Raw genomic sequence first — 20,000 nt, 5'->3', positions numbered from 1 at the left:
ACCCACTCACCCACCCACCCACTCACCCACCCACCCACTCACCCACCCACTCACCCACCCACCCACCCACTCACCCACCCACCCACCCACTCACCCACCCACTCACCCACCCACCCACCCACTCACCCACTCACTCACCCACCCACCCACCCACTCACCCACCCACCCACCCACCCACCCACCCACCCACCCACTCACTCACTCACCCACCCACCCAATCACCCACCCACTCACCCACCCACCCACCCACTCACCCACCCACCCACTCACCCACCCACCCACCCACCCACCCACCCACTCACCCACCCACCCACCCACCCACCCACCCACTCACCCACCCACTCACCCACCCACCCACCCACCCACTCACTCACCCACCCACCCACCCACCCACTCACCCACCCACCCACTCACCCACCCACCCACTCACCCACTCACCCACCCACCCACCCACCCACCCACTCACCCACCCACTCACCCACCCACCCACCCACCCACTCACCCACTCACCCACCCACCCACCCACCCACCCACTCACCCACCCACTCACTCACCCACCCACCCACCCACCCACTCACCCACCCACCCACTCACCCACCCACCCACCCACCCACTCACCCACTCACCCACCCACCCACCCACTCACCCACTCACCCACCCACTCACCCACCCACCCACTCACCCACTCACTCACCCACCCACCCACCCACCCACCCACCCACTCACCCACCCACCCACTCACCCACCCACCCACCCACCCACCCACTCACTCACTCACCCACTCACCCACTCACTCACCCACCCACCCACTCACCCACTCACCCACCCACCCACCCACTCACCCACCCACCCACTCACCCACCCACCCACCCACTCACCCACCCACCCACTCACCCACCCACCCACCCACCCACCCACCCACTCACCCACCCACTCACTCGGTCACCCACCCACCTACTCACTCACTCACTCGGTCACTCACTCACTCACTCACCCACCCACCCACCCACTCACCTGGTGCCTACTGAGCGTGGGCCTGTCAAAGCTGAAGTCGAACGCTGGAACGCAGTCGGGCTCGTCGCTCGCGTCGTGGTACTGCGCCAGGTACGGGTGTCGCAACGCCTCCGACGCGCTCGGACGCTCTCTGGGCGCCAGACGGAGCAGTTTCGCCAGCAGATCGACGGCGTGGGGGTCACACGGAGCCCCCCCGGCTCCGGGGAATAGGGGGGCCAGCGGGGTCGGCGAGCGGGGGGGCAGACTGAGTACATAGGCACGCACTCGCTCAGCGCCGATGGCCTGTGCGGTGGGTAGGGGGAGGGAGGTGAGGGATGTAATGATGGCATGCAAGCAGCTACTCACTTGGTTATCTACTTACTTACTTACTCACTCACTCGGTCACTCGGTCACCCACCCACTCACTCACTCGGTCACCCACCCACTCACTCACCCACCCACCCAACCACTCACCCACCCAACCACTCACCCACCCACCCACTCACCCGCCCACCCACCCACCCACCCATTCACCCACCCACTCACCCACTCACCCACTCACCCACCCACTCACCCACTCACCCACCCACTCACTCACCCACCCACTCACTCACCCACTCACCCACTCACCCACTCACCCACTCACCCACCCACTCACCCACTCACTCACCCACTCACTCACCCACCCTCTCACTCACTCACCCACCCACTCACCCACTCACCCACTCACCCACTCACCCACCCTCTCACCCACTCACCCACACACTCACTCACCCACTCACCCACTCACCCACCCACTCACCCACTCACCCACTCACCCACCCACTCACCCACTCACCCACCCACTCACTCACCCACCCACTCACTCACCTACTCACCCATCCACCCAACCACTCACCCACTCACCCACCCACCCACCCACCCACCCACTCACTCACTCACCCACCCACCCACCCACCCACCCACCCACCCACCCACTCACCCACCCACTCACCCGCCCACCCACTCGCCCACCCACCCACTCACCCACTCACCCACCCACTCACCCACTCACTCACCCACTCACCCACTCACCCAACCACTCACCCACCCACCCACCCACCCACTCACCCACCCACCCACCCACCCGCCCACCCACCCACTCACCCACTCACCCACCCACTCACCCACTCACCCACCCACTCACCCACTCACCCTCTCAGCCGCTCACCCGCCCACCCGCCCACCCGCTCACCCACTCACCCACTCACCCACTCACTCACCCACTCACCCACTCACCCACCCACTCACCCACTCACCCACCCACCCACTCACCCACTCACCCACCCACTAACCCACCCACTCACTCACCCACTCACTCACCCACTCACCCACTCACCCACCCACCCACTCACTCACCCACTCACCCACTCACTCACCCACCCACTCACCCACTCACCCACTCACCCACTCACCCACCAACCCACCCACTCACCCACTCACCCACCCACTAACCCACCCACTCACCCACCCACCCACCCACCCACTCACTCACTCACCCACCCACTCACCCACTCACCCACCCTCTCACTCACCCACCCACTCACCCACTCACCCACCCACTCACCCACCCACCCACCCACTCACCCACCAACTCACCCACCCACTCACCCACTCACCCACTCACCCACTCACCCACCCACTCACCCACTCACCCACCCACCCACCCACTCACTCACCCACCCACTCACTCACCCACCCACTCACCCACTCACTCACCCACCCACTTACCCACTCACCCACTCACCCACTCACTCACCCACCCACCCACTCACTCACCCACCCACCCACTCACCCACTCACCCACTCACCCACCCACTCACCCACCCACTCACTCACCCACTCACCCACCTGGGTGAGCTCCGCTGGGGGTGTTCACAGCACAGCCCCTCACCCACCCACCCACTCACCCACTCACCCACTCACCCACTCACCCACCCACCCACTCACCCACCCACCCACCCACCCACCCACCCCACCCACTCACCCACCCACTCACCCACCCACTCACCCACTCACCCACCCACCCACCCACCCACTCACCCACCCACTCACCCACCCACCCACCCACTCACCCACTCACCCACCCACTCACTCACCCACTCACCCACCCACCCACTCACTCACTCACCCACTCACCCACCCACTCACCCACCCACCCACCCACTCACCCACTCACCCACCCTCTCACTCACTCACCCACCCACCCACTCACCCACTCACTCACCCACTCACTCACCCTCTCACCCACCCACTCACCCACTCACCCACCCACTCACCCACCCACCCACTCACCCACTCACCCACCCACTCACCCACCCACTCACTCACCCACCCACTCACTCACCCACCCACCTACCCACCCACTCACCAACTCACCCACCCTCTCACTCACTCACCCACCCACCCACCCACTCACCCACCCACTCACCCACTCACTCACCCACCCACCCACCCACCCACCCACTCACCCACTCACCCACCCACTCACCCACCCACTCACCCACCCACTCACCCACTCACCCACCCACTCACTCACCCACTCACCCACCCACCCACCCACTCACCCACTCTCTCACCCACCCACCCACCCACTCACCCACTCACCCACTCACCCACCCACTCACCCACCCACTCACTCACCCACCCACCTACCCACCCACTCACCCACTCACCCACCCTCTCACTCACTCACCCACCCACCCACTCACCCACTCACTCACCCACTCACTCACCCACTCACCCACCCACCCACCCACTCACCCACTCACCCACCCACTCACCCACTCACCCACCCACTCACCCACCCACTCACCCACCCACCCACTCACTCACCCACCCACCTACCCACCCACTCACCCACTCACCCACCCTCTCACTCACTCACCCACCCACCCACCCACTCACCCACTCACCCACCCTCTCACTCACTCACCCACCCACCCACCCACTCACCCACCCACTCACCCACTCACTCACCCACCCACCCACCCACTCACCCACTCACCCACTCACCCACCCACTCACCCACCCACCCACCCACTCACCCACTCACCCACCCACTCACTCACCCACTCACCCACCCACCCACTCACCCACTCTCTCACCCACCCACCCACCCACTCACCCACTCACCCACTCACCCACCCACTCACCCACCCACTCACCCACCCACTCACCCACCCACTCACTCACCCACCCACCTACCCTCCCACTCACCCACTCACCCACCCTCTCACTCACTCACCCACCCACCCACTCACCCACTCACTCACCCACTCACTCACCCACTCACCCACCCACCCACCCACTCACCCACTCACCCACCCACTCACCCACCCACTCACCCACTCACCCACCCACTCACCCACCCACTCACCCACCCACTCACCCACCCACTCACTCACCCACCCACCTACCCACCCACTCACCCACTCACCCACCCTCTCACTCACTCACCCACCCACCCACCCACTCACCCACCCACTCACACACTCACTCACCCACCCACCCACTCACCCACTCACCCACCCACTCACCCACCCACCCACCCACTCACCCACTCACCCACCCACTCACTCACCCACTCACCAACCCACCCACCCACTCACCCACTCTCTCACCCACCCACCCACCCACTCACCCACTCACCCACTCACCCACCCACTCACCCACCCACTCACCCACCTGGGTGAGCTCCGCTGGCGGTGTTCCCAGCACAGCCACTCACCCACTCACCCACCCACTCACCCACTCACCCACTCACCCACCCACTCACCCACTCACCCACCCACTCACCCACCCACTCACCCACCCACTCACCCACCTGGGTGAGCTCCGCTGGCGGTGTTCCCAGCACAGCGAGGATGAGCTGCAGCTGGTGGAGGTAGTTGCGGCCGGGGAAAAGTTGCCGCCGTGAGAGCATCTCGGCGAAGATGCAGCCCACGGACCACATGTCCACAGCCTGCGGTAGAGTATAGTGTAGTGTAGTAGTGTAGTGTATAGTGTAGTGTAGTGTATAGTGTAGTGTAGTAGTGTAGTGTATAGTGTAGTGTATAGTGTAGTGTATAGTGTAGTGTAGTAGTGTAGTGTAGTAGTGTAGTGTATAGTGTAGTGTATAGTGTAGTGTATAGTGTAGTGTGTAGTGTAGTGTATAGTGTAGTGTGTAGTGTAGTGTATAGTGTAGTGTGTAGTGTAGTGTATAGTGTAGTGTATAGTGTAGTGTATAGTGTAGTGTAGTAGTGTAGTGTATAGTGTAGTGTATAGTGTAGTGTATAGTGTAGTGTGTAGTGTAGTGTATAGTGTAGTGTGTAGTGTAGTGTGTAGTGTAGTGTGTAGTGTAGTGTGTAGTGTAGTAGTGTATAGTGTAGTGTATAGTGTGTAGTGTAGTGTATAGTGTATAGTGTAGTGTATAGTGTAGTGTGTAGTGTAGTGTGTAGTGTAGTAGTGTATAGTGTAGTGTATAGTGTGTAGTGTAGTGTATAGTGTAGTGTATAGTGTAGTGTAGTGTATAGTGTAGTGTATAGTGTATAGTGTAGTGTATAGTGTAGTGTATAGTGTAGTGTATAGTGTAGTGTATAGTGTATAGTGTAGTGTATAGTGTAGTGTATAGTGTATATTGTAGTGTATAGTGTAGTGTATAGTGTATATTGTAGTGTATAGTGTAGTGTATAGTGTAGTGTATAGTGTATAGTGTAGTGTATAGTGTAGTGTATAGTGTAGTGTATAGTGTAGTGTGTAGTGTAGTGTGTAGTGTAGTAGTGTATAGTGTAGTGTATAGTGTGTAGTGTAGTGTATAGTGTAGTGTATAGTGTATAGTGTAGTATAGTGTAGTGTATAGTGTAGTGTATAGTGTAGTGTATAGTGTATAGTGTAGTGTAGTGTATAGTGTAGTGTATAGTGTATAGTGTAGTGTATAGTGTAGTGTATAGTGTATAGTGTAGTGTATAGTGTAGTGTATAGTGTAGTGTATAGTGTATAGTGTAGTGTATAGTGTAGTGTATAGTGTAGTGTATAGTGTATAGTGTAGTGTATAGTGTAGTGTGTAGTGTATAGTGTAGTGTATAGTGTAGTGTGTAGTGTGTAGTGTAGTGTATAGTGTATAGTGTAGTGTATAGTGTATAGTGTAGTGTATAGTGTAGTGTGTAGTGTAGTGTGTAGTGTATAGTGTAGTGTATAGTGTAGTGTATAGTGTAGTGTGTAGTGTATAGTGTAGTGTATAGTGTAGTGTGTAGTGTGTAGTGTAGTGTATAATGTAGTGTGTAGTGTATAGTGTAGTGTATAGTGTAGTGTGTAGTGTATAGTGTAGTGTATAGTGTAGTGTATAGTGTATAGTGTAGTGTATAGTGTAGTGTGTAGTGTAGTGTGTAGTGTAGTGTGTAGTGTAGTGTATAGTGTATATTGTAGTGTATAGTGTAGTGTGTAGTGTAGTGTATAGTGTAGTGTAGTAGTGTATATTGTAGTGTATAGTGTATAGTGTAGTGTATAGTGTAGTGTGTAGTGTATATTGTAGTGTATAGTGTAGTGTGTAGTGTAGTGTATAGTGTAGTGTAGTAGTGTATATTGTAGTGTATAGTGTAGTGTAGTAGTGTGTAGTGTAGTAGTGTATAGTGTAGTGTATAGTGTAGTGTGTAGTGTAATGTATAGTGTAGTGTATAGTGTAGTGTGTAGTGTAGTGTGTAGTGTAGTAGTGTATAGTGTAGTGTATAGTGTAGTGTAGTGTGTAGTACTGATAGGAGGTGCGGGTGTAGATACACACAAATCTATGCGTCTGTGGGTCTCTGTGTGGTGAGTCTGTGGGTCTCTGTGGGTCTCTGTGTGGTGAGTCTGTGGGTCTCTGTGTGGTGAGTCTGTGGGTCTCTGTGTGAGTCTGTGGATCTCTGTGTGGTGAGTCTGTGGGTCTCTGTGTGGTGAGTCTGTGGGTCTCTGTGTGGTGAGTCTGTGGGTCTCTGTGTGAGTCTGTGGGTCTCTGTGTGGTGAGTCTGTGGGTCTCTGTGTGGTGAGTCTGTGGGTCTCTGTGTGGTGAGTCTGTGGGTCTCTGTGTGATGAGTCTGTGGGTCTCTGTGTGATGAGTCTGTGGGTCTCTGTGTGAGTCAGTGTGTGGTAAGTCTGTGGGTCTCTGTGTGGTGAGTCTGTGGGTCTCTGTGTGAGTCTGTGGATCTCTGTGTGGTGAGTCTGTGGGTCTCTGTGTGGTGAGTCTGTGGGTCTCTGTGTGGTGAGTGTGTAGGTCTCTGTGTGGTGAGTATATGGGTCTCTGTGTGGTGAGTCTGTGGGTCTCTGTGTGGTGAGTCTGTGGGTCTCTGTGTGGTGAGTCTGTGGGTCTCTGTGTGGTGAGTCTGTGGGTCTCTGTGTGGTGAGTCTGTGGGTCTCTGTGTGGTGAGTCTGTGGGTCTCTGTATGGTGAGTCTGTGGGTCTCTGTGGGTCTCTGTGTGGTGAGTGTGTGGTGAGTGTGTGGTGAGTCTGTGGTGAGTGTGTGGTGAGTCTGTGGGTCTCTGTGGTGAGTGTGTGGTGAGTGTGTGGTGAGTGAGTGTGTGGTGAGTGTGTGGTGAGTGTGTGGTGAGTGTGTGGTGAGTCTGTGGGTCTCTGTGGTGAGTGAGTGGTGAGTGTGTGGTGAGTGAGTGTGTGGTGAGTGTGTGGTGAGTGTGTGGTGAGTGAGTGGTGAGTGTGTGGTGAGTGTGTGGTGAGTGTGTGGTGAGTGTGTGGTGAGTGTGTGGTGAGTAGGTGGTGAGTGTGTGGTGAGTGTGTGGTGAGTGAGTGGTGAGTGATTGAGTGTGAGTGAGTGGTGAGTGAGTGTGTGGTGAGTGAGTGAGTGAGTGGGTGAGTGAGTGGGTGGGTGAGTGGGTGAGTGTGTGGGTGGGTGAGTGGGTGAGTGTGGTGGGTGAGTGGGTGAGTGAGTGGTGAGTGTGTGGTGAGTGAGTGTGTGGTGAGTGTGTGGTGAGTGAGTGGTGAGTGTGTGGTGAGTGAGTGAGTGTGTGGTGAGTGTGTGGTGAGTGTGTGGTGAGTGTGGTGAGTGTGTGGTGAGTGTGTGGTGAGTGAGTGAGTGGTGAGTGAGTGGTGAGTGAGTGGTGGGTGAGTGGGTGAGTGAGTGGTGAGTGTGTGGTGAGTGAGTGTGTGGTGAGTGAGTGGTGAGTGTGTGGTGAGTGAGTGGGTGAGTGTGGTGAGTGAGTGTGTGGGTGAGTGAGTGAGTGTGTGGTGAGTGTGTGGTGAGTGTGTGGTGAGTGTGGTGAGTGTGTGGTGAGTGTGTGGTGAGTGAGTGAGTGGTGAGTGAGTGGTGAGTGTGTGGTGAGTGTGGTGAGTGTGTGTGTGGTGAGTGTGTGGTGAGTGTGTGGTGAGTGAGTGGTGAGTGAGTGTGTGTGTGTGGTGAGTGTGTGGTGAGTGAGTGTGTGGTGAGTGAGTGGTGAGTGTGTGGTGAGTGTGTGGTGAGTGAGTGTGTGGTGAGTGTGTGGTGAGTGTGTGGTGAGTGAGTGGTGAGTGTGTGGTGAGTGTGTGGTGAGTGAGTGGTGAGTGAGTGGTGAGTGTGTGGTGAGTGAGTGGTGAGTGTGTGGTGAGTGAGTGGTGAGTGTGTGGTGAGTGAGTGAGTGAGTGTGTGGTGAGTGAGTGGTGAGTGAGTGGTGAGTGTGTGGTGAGTGTGTGGTGAGTGAGTGAGTGAGTGTGTGGTGAGTGAGTGGTGAGTGAGTGGTGAGTGTGTGGTGAGTGAGTGAGTGAGTGTGTGGTGAGTGAGTGAGTGAGTGTGTGGTGAGTGAGTGTGTGTGTGGTGAGTGTGTGGTGAGTGTGTGGTGAGTGTGTGGTGAGTGTGTGGTGAGTGAGTGAGTGTGTGGTGAGTGTGTGGTGAGTGTGTGGTGAGTGTGTGGTGAGTGAGTGGTGAGTGAGTGGTGAGTGAGTGGTGAGTGAGTGGTGAGTGAGTGAGTGGTGAGTGAGTGGTGAGTGAGTGGTGAGTGAGTGGTGAGTGAGTGGTGAGTGTGTGGTGAGTAATGCAGCACCTGGGTGTAGTGGTGCAAGGCCAACATGAGCTCGGGTGCCCTGTACCATCTGGTTGCGACGTACTCCGTCATGAGGCAGTTCTCAGAATCCTGTGAATAGAGACACGGTGGTGAGGGAGCCACTCACCCACCCACCCACTCACCCACCCACTCAATCAATCACACAATCACTCACCCACTCACTCAACCACCCACTCGCCCACTCACTCGCTCACTCAATCACCCACCCACTCACTCACCCACTCACCCACCCACTCAATCAATCACACAATCACTCACACAATCACTCACCCACTCAACCACCCACTCGCCCACTCACTCAATCACCCACCCACTCACCCACCCACTCACCCACCCACTCAATCAATCACACAATCACTCACCCACTCAACCACCCACTCGCCCACTCACTCGCTCACTCACTCACTCAATCACTCAATCACCCACCCACTCACCCACCCACTCACCCACCCACTCAATCAATCACCAAATCACCCATCCATGCATACACTCACTCACCCACCCACCCACTCACCCACCCACCCACTCACCCACCCACTCACTCACCCACTCACTCACCCACTCGCCCACTCACTCGCTCACTCACTCACTCAATCACCCACCCACTCACCCACCCACCCACTCAATCACTCACCAAATCACCCATCCATGCATACACTCACTCACCCACCCACCCATTCACCCACCCACTAAATCATCTACCTATCAATCCACTCACCCACCCACTCACCCCAACAACCATCCATCAACCAACTCACCTACTCATCCCATCGACCCACTCAATCATCCACCCACCCACCCACACACTCACCCACTCACTCACTCACTCACCACTCAGTCACCCACCAACCCACTCACCCACCAATCAACCCACCCACCCACTCACCCACCCACCCACCCACCCAACCCACCCACCCACTCACCCACCCACCCACTCACCCACCCACCCACTCACCCACCCACTCACCCACTCACTCACCCACCCACTCACCCACCCACTCACCCACTCACTCACCCACCCACTCACCCACCCACTCACTCACTCACCCACCCACCCACCCACCCACTCACCACTCACCCACTCACCACTCACCTACTCACTCACACACCCACTCACTCACTCACTCAATCACCCACCCACCCACTCACCCACCCACTCACCCACCCACCCACTCACCCACTCACTCACCCACCTACCCACTCACCCACCCACTCACCACACACACCCACTCACTCACTCACTCAATCACCCACCCACCCACCCACCCACTCACCCACCCACCCACCCACCCACTCACCCACCCACCCACCCACCTACCCACTCACCCACCCACCCACCCACTCACCACTCACCCACTCACCCACCAACCCACTCGCCCAACCACTCACCCACCCACCCACTCACCCATCCATCCACTCACTCACTCACCCACCCACTCACCCACCCACCCATCTATACAACCACTCACCCACCCACCCACTCACCCATCCATCCACTCACTCACTCACCCACCCACTCACCCACCCACCCATCTATACAACCACTCACCCACCCACCCACTCACCAACCCATCCACTCACCCACTCACTCACCCACCTACCCACTCACCCACCCACCCACTCACCACTCACCCACTCACCCACCAACCCACTCGCCCAACCACTCACCCACCCACCCACTCACCCATCCACTCACTCACTCACCCACCCACTCACCACTCACCCACTCACCCACCAACCCACTCGCCCAACCACTCACCCACCCACCCACTCACCCATCCATCCACTCACTCACTCACCCACCCACTCACCCACCCACCCATCTATACAACCACTCACCCACCCACCCACTCACCCATCCATCCACTCACCCACCCACCCACCCACCCACCCACTCACCCACCCACCCACTCACCCACCCACTCACCCACCCACCCACTCACCCACTCACTCACCCACCCACCCACCCCCCCACTCACCCACCCACCCACTCACCCACCCACTCACCCACCCACCCATCTATACAACCACTCACCCACCCAACCACTCACCCATCCATCCACTCACCCACCCACCCACTCACCCACCCACCCACCCACCCACCCACTCACCCACCCCCCCACCCCCCCACCCACCCACCCACCCACCCCCCCACCCCCCCACCCACCCACCCACCGTGTGATCGTGATGCCCTCCCGGCGAGGGAGAAGCCATCCCCCGCGCCATGCCAAAGTCTCCGATCTTCAGCTCGCACGTCTCGTTCACCAGCAGGTTCGAAGGCTTCAGGTCTCTGTGCAGGACCCGTGCCGAGTGCACGAACTTGAGGCCTCGCAGCAGCTGGTACAGGAAGTATCGCACGTGCTCCGGGCTCAGCGGCTGCGACGAGTGAATGATCTGGTGAAGGTCGCTCTCCATGAGATCCAGCACCACGTAGCTAACGGAGACACGCGGGGAGAGACACGTGGGGTTAGGTGGAGACACGTGGGGTTAGGTGGAGACACGGGGGGACACGGGGAGACACGGGGAGACACGGGGAGACACGGGAAGACACGGGGAGACACGGGGAGACACGGGGAGACACGGGGAGACGCGGGGAGACACGGGGAGACACGGGGAGACACGGGGAGACACGGGGGGACACAGGGAGACACGGGGAGACACGGGGAGAGACGGGGGGACACGGGGAGACACGGGGGGACACGGGGGGACACGGGGAGACACGGGGAGTTAGGTGGATGATCTGGTGAAGGTCGCTCTCCATGAGATCCAGCACCACGTAGCTAACGGAGACACGCGGGGAGAGACACGTGGGGTTAGGTGGAGACACGTGGGGTTAGGTGGAGACACGGGGAGACACGGGGAGACGCGGGGAGACGCGGGGAGACACGGGGAGACACGGGGAGACACGGGGAGACACGGGGAGACACGGGGGGACACGGGGAGAGACACGTGGGGTTAGGTGGAGACACGGGGAGACACGGGGAGAGAGAGACACGGGGAGAGAGAGACACGGGGAGAGAGAGACACGGGGAGAGAGAGACACGGGGAGAGAGAGACACGGGGAGAGAGAGACACGGGGAGAGAGAGACACGGGGAGAGAGAGACACGGGGAGAGAGAGACACGGGGAGAGAGAGACACGGGGAGAGAGAGACACGGGGAGAGAGAGACACGGGGAGAGAGAGACACGGGGAGAGAGAGACACGGGGAGAGAGACACGGGGGGAGAGAGACACGGGGAGAGAGAGACACGGGGAGAGAGAGACACGGGGAGAGAGAGACACGGGGTGAGAGAGACACGGGGTGAGAGAGACACGGGGAGAGAGAGACACGGGGAGAGAGAGACACGGGGAGAGAGAGACACGGGGAGAGAGACACGGGGAGAGAGACACGGGGAGAGAGACACGGGGAGAGAGACACGGGGAGAGAGACACGGGGAGAGAGACACGGGGAGAGAGAGACACGGGGAGAGAGACACGGGGAGAGAGAGACACAGGGAGAGAGAGACACGGGGAGAGAGACACGGGGAGAGAGACACGGGGTGAGAGAGACACGGGGTGAGAGAGACACGGGGAGAGAGAGACACGGGGTGAGAGAGACACGGGGAGAGAGACACGGGGAGAGAGACACGGGGTGAGAGAGACACGGGGAGAGAGACACGGGGAGAGAGACACGGGGAGAGAGACACGGGGGGAGAGAGACACGGGGAGAGAGACACGGGGGGAGAGAGACACGGGGAGAGAGACACGGGGGGAGAGAGACACGGGGAGAGAGACACGGGGTGATAGAGACACGGGGTGAGAGACACGGGGAGAGAGAGACACGGGGAGAGAGAGACACGGGGAGAGAGAGACACGGGGAGAGAGACACGGGGTGAGAGAGACACGGGGTGAGAGAGACACGGGGAGAGAGACACGGGGTGAGAGAGACACGGGGTGAGAGAGACACGGGGAGAGAGAGACACGGGGAGAGAGACACGGGGAGAGAGAGACACGGGGTGAGAGAGACACGGGGAGAGAGACACGGGGTGAGAGAGACACGGGGTGAGAGAGACACGGGGAGAGAGAGACACGGGGAGAGAGACACGGGGAGAGAGAGACACGGGGTGAGAGAGACACGGGGTGAGAGACACGGGGAGAGAGAGACACGGGGAGAGAGACACGGGGAGAGAGAGACACGGGGTGAGAGAGACACGGGGTGAGAGAGACACGGGGTGAGAGAGACACGGGGAGAGAGAGACACGGGGAGAGAGAGACACGGGGAGAGAGAGACACGGGGAGAGAGACACGGGAAGAGAGAGAGACACGGGGAGAAAGACACGGGGTGAGAGACACGGGGTGAGAGAGACACGGGGAGAGAGAGACACGGGGAGAGAGACACGGGGAGAGAGAGACACGGGGAGAGAGACACGGGGAGAGAGACACGGGAAGAGAGAGAGACACGGGGAGAGAGACATGGGGTGAGAGAGACACGGGGAGAGAGAGACACGGGGAGAGAGAGACACGGGGAGAGAGAGACACGGGGAGAGAGAGACACGGGGAGAGAGCTGGTGGTGCTTGTGTTGGTGGTGGTGATGATGATGATGGTGGTGGTGATGGTGGTGATGGTGGTGGTGGTGATGATGATGATGGTGGTGGTGATGGTGGTGATGGTGGTGGTGGTGATGATGATGATGGTGGTGGTGATGGTGGTGATGGTGGTGGTGGTGATGGTGGTGATGGTGGTGATGGTGATGGTGGTGATGGTGGTGATGGTGATGGTGGTGATGGTGGTGATGGTGGTGATGGTGGTGGTGGTGATGGTGGTGATGGTGGTGATGGTGGTGGTGATGGTGGTGATGGTGATGATGGTGGTGGTGATGGTGGTGATGGTGGTGGTGGTGATGATGATGATGGTGGTGGTGATGGTGGTGATGGTGGTGATGGTGGTGATGGTGGTGATGGTGGTGATGGTGGTGGTGGTGATGGTGGTGATGGTGGTGATGGTGATGGTGGTGATGGTGGTGATGGTGATGGTGGTGATGGTGGTGGTGATGGTGGTGATGGTGGTGGTGGTGATGGTGGTGATGGTGGTGATGGTGGTGATGGTGATGGTGGTGGTGGTGATGGTGGTGATGGTGGTGATGGTGGTGATGGTGGTGATGGTGGTGATGGTGGTGATGGTGGTGATGGTGATGGTGGTGGTGATGGTGGTGATGGTGGTGGTGGTGATGGTGGTGATGGTGGTGATGGTGGTGATGGTGGTGATGGTGGTGATGGTGATGGTGATGGTGGTGATGGTGGTGATGGTGCTGGTGGTGGTGATGATGATGATGGTGGTGATGGTGGTGATGGTGGTGATGGTGGTGATGGTGGTGATGGTGGTGATGGTGATGGTGGTGATGGTGGTGATGGTGGTGATGGTGGTGATGGTGATGGTGGTGATGGTGGTGATGGTGGTGATGGTGGTGGTGGTGGTGGTGATGGTGGTGATGGTGGTGATGGTGGTGGTGATGGTGGTGATGGTGGTGGTGGTGATGGTGATGGTGGTGATGGTGGTGATGGTGGTGGTGATGGTGGTGGTGGTGGTGATGGTGGTGGTGGTGGTGATGGTGGTGATGGTGGTGGTGGTGGTGGTGATGGTGGTGATGGTGGTGATGGTGGTGATGGTGGTGGTGGTAGTGGTGATGGTGGTGATGGTGGTGGTGGTAGTGGTGATGGTGGTGATGGTGGTGATGGTGGTGATGGTGGTGATGGTGGTGATGGTGGTGGCACTCACACATCCTTGAAGTGGAGGCTGTCTGCGGGCAGGAGGAGGTCCCTGATGGCGATGATGTTGTCATGGTAGTGGTGATGGTGGTGATGGTGGTGATGGTGGTGGTGGTGGTGATGGTGGTGATGGTGGTGATGGTGGTGGTGGTAGTGGTGATGGTGGTGATGGTGGTGGTGGTAGTGGTGATGGTGGTGATGGTGGTGATGGTGGTGATGGTGGTGATGGTGGTGATGGTGGTGGCACTCACACATCCTTGAAGTGGAGGCTGTCTGCGGGCAGGAGGAGGTCCCTGATGGCGATGATGTTGTCATGGTAGTGGTGATGGTGGTGATGGTGGTGGTGATGGTGGTGATGGTGGTGGTGATGGTGGTGGTGGTAGTGGTGGTGATGGTGGTGATGGTGGTGATGGTGATGACACTCACACATCCTTGAAGTGAAGGCTGTCTGCGGGCAGGAGGAGGTCCCTGATGGCGATGACGTTGTCATGGTAGTGGTGATGGTGGTGATGGTGGTGGTGGTAGTGGTGATGGTGGTGATGGTGGTGATGGTGGTGATGGTGGTGGTGGCACTCACACATCCTTGAAGTGGAGGCTGTCTGCGGGCAGGAGGAGGTCCCTGATGGCGATGATGTTGTCATGGTAGTGGTGATGGTGGTGATGGTGGTGGTGATGGTGGTGATGGTGGTGGTGGTGACACTCACACATCCTTGAAGTGGAGGCTGTCTGCGGGCAGGAGGAGGTCCCTGATGGCGATGATGTTGTCATGGTAGTGGTGATGGTGGTGATGGTGGTGGTGATGGTGGTGATGGTGGTGGTGGTGACACTCACACATCCTTGAAGTGGAGGCTGTCTGCGGGCAGGAGGAGGTCCCTGATGGCGATGACGTTGTCATGCTGGAAGTGTAGCAGCACCTTGAGTTCGCGCAGCGTGCGCTTGGCCGTCGTGGTGACGTCGAATGCGCTCGGGATCTTCTTGATGGCCACGCGCGCACCTATACACACACACGCAGTCACACACACACAGTGACACACACAGTGACACACACTGACACACACACACAGTGACACACACACACACATACACACACAAACACACGCAGTCACACACACAGAGAGAGACACACAGTGACACACACAGTGACACACACACACACACACAGACACATACACAGTGACACACACAGTGACACACACACAGTGACACACACACACACACAGCGACACACACACACAGAGAGACACACACACATACACAGTGACACACACACACACACACAGACACATACACAGTGACGCACACAGTGACACACACACAGTGACACACACACACACACAGTGACACACACACACAGAGAGACACACACACATACACAGTGACACACACACACACACACAGACACACACACAGTGACACACACAGTGACACACACACAGTGACACACACACACACACAGTGACACACACACACAGAGAGACACACACACATACACAGTGACACACACACACACACACAGTGACACACACAGTGACACACACACAGTGACACACAGTGACACACACACAGACACATACACACACAGTCACACATACACACACACACACAGTGACACACACACACACAGACACACACACACACAGACACATACACACACAGTCATACATAGTTATACACAGTGACATACACACAGACACACACACACAGACACACACACGCAGACACACACACGCAGACACACACACACAGTCATACACACACACACAGTCATACATAGTTATACACAGTGACATACACACAGACACACACACAGACACACACACGCAGACACACACACGCAGACACACACAGACACACACACACAGTCATACACACACACACAGTCATACATAGTTATACACAGTGACATACACACAGACACACACACACAGTCATACACACACACGCAGACACACACACGCAGACACACACACACAGTCATACACACACACACAGTCATACATAGTTATACACAGTGACATACACACAGACACACACACAGACACACACACGCAGACACACACACGCAGACACACACAGACACACACACACAGTCATACACACACACACAGTCATACATAGTTATACACAGTGACATACACACAGACACACACACGCAGACACACACACGCAGCCACACACACACAGACACACACACACACACACACAGACACACACACACAGTCATACACACAGACATACACACACACAGTCATACATAGTTATACACATAGACACACATACATACAGAGTGACACACACACAGTCATACATAGTTATACAGACACAGTGACACACACAGACACACAGACACACACACACAGTCATACAGAGAGACACACACACACATACAGACACACCCACACAGTCATACAAACACACACACACACACAGTCATACAAACACACACACACACACAGTCATACAAACACACACACACACACACATGCAGACACACCCACACAGTCATACAGTCATACAAACACACACACACACACAGTCATACATACACACACACACACACAGTCATACAAACACACACACACACACACATACAGACACACCCACACAGTCACACAGTCATACAGTCATACAAACACACACACACACACATACAGACACACCCACACAGTCACACAGTCATACAAACACACACACACACACAGTCCTACATACACACACACACAGTCATACAGTCATACAAACACACACACACACACACAGTCATACAGAGAGACACACACACACATACAGACACACCCACACAGTCATACAGTCATACAAACACACACACACACAGTCATACAGAGAGACACACACAGTCATACAGTCATACAAACACACACACACACACACAGTCACACAGTCATACAGTCATACAAACACACACACACACACACAGTCACACAGTCATACAGTCATACAGAGAGACACACACACACACATACAGACACACCCACACAGTCATACAGTCATACAAACACACACACACACAGTCATACAGAGAGACACACACAGTCATACAGTCATACAAACACACACACACACACACAGTCACACAGTCATACAGTCATACAAACACACACACACACACATACAGACACACACACACAGTCATACAGAGAGACACAAACACAGTCATACAGTCACACAGTCATACACACACACACACACACAGTCATACAGACACACACACACAGTCACACAGTCATACAAACACACACACACACATATACAGACACACACACACAGTCATACAGTCATACAAACACACACACACACACAGTCATACAAACACACACACACACACAGTCATACAGACACACACACACAGTCATACAGTCATACAAACACACACACACACACATACAGACACACACACACAGTCATACAGAGAGACACACACACAGTCATACACACACACAGTCATACACACACACACACACACAGTCATACAGACACACACACACAGTCACACAGTCATACAAACACACACACACACATATACAGACACACACACACAGTCATACAGTCATACAAACACACACACACACACAGTCATACAAACACACACACACACACAGTCATACAGACACACACACACAGTCATACAGTCATACAAACACACACACACACACATACAGACACACCCACACAGTCATACAGTCATACAAACACACACACACACACAGTCATACAAACACACACACACACACACAGTCATACAAACACACACACACACACACATACAGACACACCCACACAGTCATACAGTCATACAAACACACACACACACACAGTCCTACATACACACACACACACACACAGTCATACAAACACACACACACACACACATACAGACACACCCACACAGTCACACAGTCATACAGTCATACAAACACACACACACACACATACAGACACACCCACACAGTCATACAGTCATACAAACACACACACACACACAGTCATACAAACACACACACACACACACAGTCATACAAACACACACACACACACACATACAGACACACCCACACAGTCATACAGTCATACAAACACACACACACACACAGTCATACAGACACACACACACACACATACAGTCATACAAACACACACACACACACAGTCATACAGACACACACACACACACATACAGTCATACAAACACACACACACACACAGTCATACAGACACACACACACAGTCATACAGTCATACAAACACACACACACACACACAGTCATACAGACACACACACACACACATACAGTCATACAAACACACACACACACACACAGTCATACAGACACACACACATACAGTCATACAAACACACACACACACACACAGTCATACAGACACACACACACAGTCATACAGTCATACAAACACACACACACACACACAGTCATACAGACACACACACACACACACAGTCATACAAACACACACACACAGGCATACAGAGAGACACACACACACACACACATACAGACACACCCACACAGTCATACAGTCATACAAACACACACACACACACACAGTCATACAGACACACACACACACACATACAGTCATACAAACACACACACACACACACAGTCATACAGACACACACACACAGTCATACAGTCATACAAACACACACACACACACAGTCATACAGACACACACACACACACAGTCATACAAACACACACACACACACAGTCATACAAACACACACACACACACAGTCATACAAACACACACACACACATACAGACACACACACACAGTCACACAGTCATACAGTCATACAAACACACACACACACACATACAGACACACACACACAGTCATACAAACACACACACACACACATACAGACACACCCACACAGTCATACAGTCATACAAACACACACACACACACACAGTCATACAGACACACACACACACATACAGACACACCCACACAGTCACACAGTCATACAGTCATACAAACACACACACACACACATACAGACACACACACACAGTCATACAGTCATACAAACACACACACACACACAGTCATACAAACACACACACACACACATACAGTCATACAAACACACACACACACACACAGTCATACACACACACAGTCATACAGAGAGACACACACACAGTCATACAGACACACACACAGTCATACAGTC

The 20,000-nt window shown here is 55.5% G+C and overlaps 1 protein-coding gene across 1 annotated transcript in view; it reads right to left on the bottom strand.

Moving 5' to 3' along the window:
• The window catches only part of LOC144952692 (uncharacterized), a 63,499-nt gene that overhangs the window by 30,792 nt on the left and 12,707 nt on the right, over window positions 1–20,000 (bottom strand). Inside the window, 5 exon segments of the mRNA XM_078883170.1 lie at window positions 1,015–1,296; window positions 4,859–4,996; window positions 9,012–9,101; window positions 11,208–11,466; window positions 15,608–15,770. Of these exon segments, the coding sequence (XP_078739296.1) occupies window positions 1,015–1,296; window positions 4,859–4,996; window positions 9,012–9,101; window positions 11,208–11,466; window positions 15,608–15,770 (932 nt within the window).

The sequence above is a fragment of the Lampetra fluviatilis genome, chromosome 69, assembly GCF_964198595.1.
Source record: "Lampetra fluviatilis chromosome 69, kcLamFluv1.1, whole genome shotgun sequence".
NCBI classification, from domain to species: domain Eukaryota; kingdom Metazoa; phylum Chordata; class Hyperoartia; order Petromyzontiformes; family Petromyzontidae; genus Lampetra; species Lampetra fluviatilis.
Note: the sequence above shows the minus strand (reverse complement) of the source record. Positions and strands in the feature narration are given on the sequence as shown.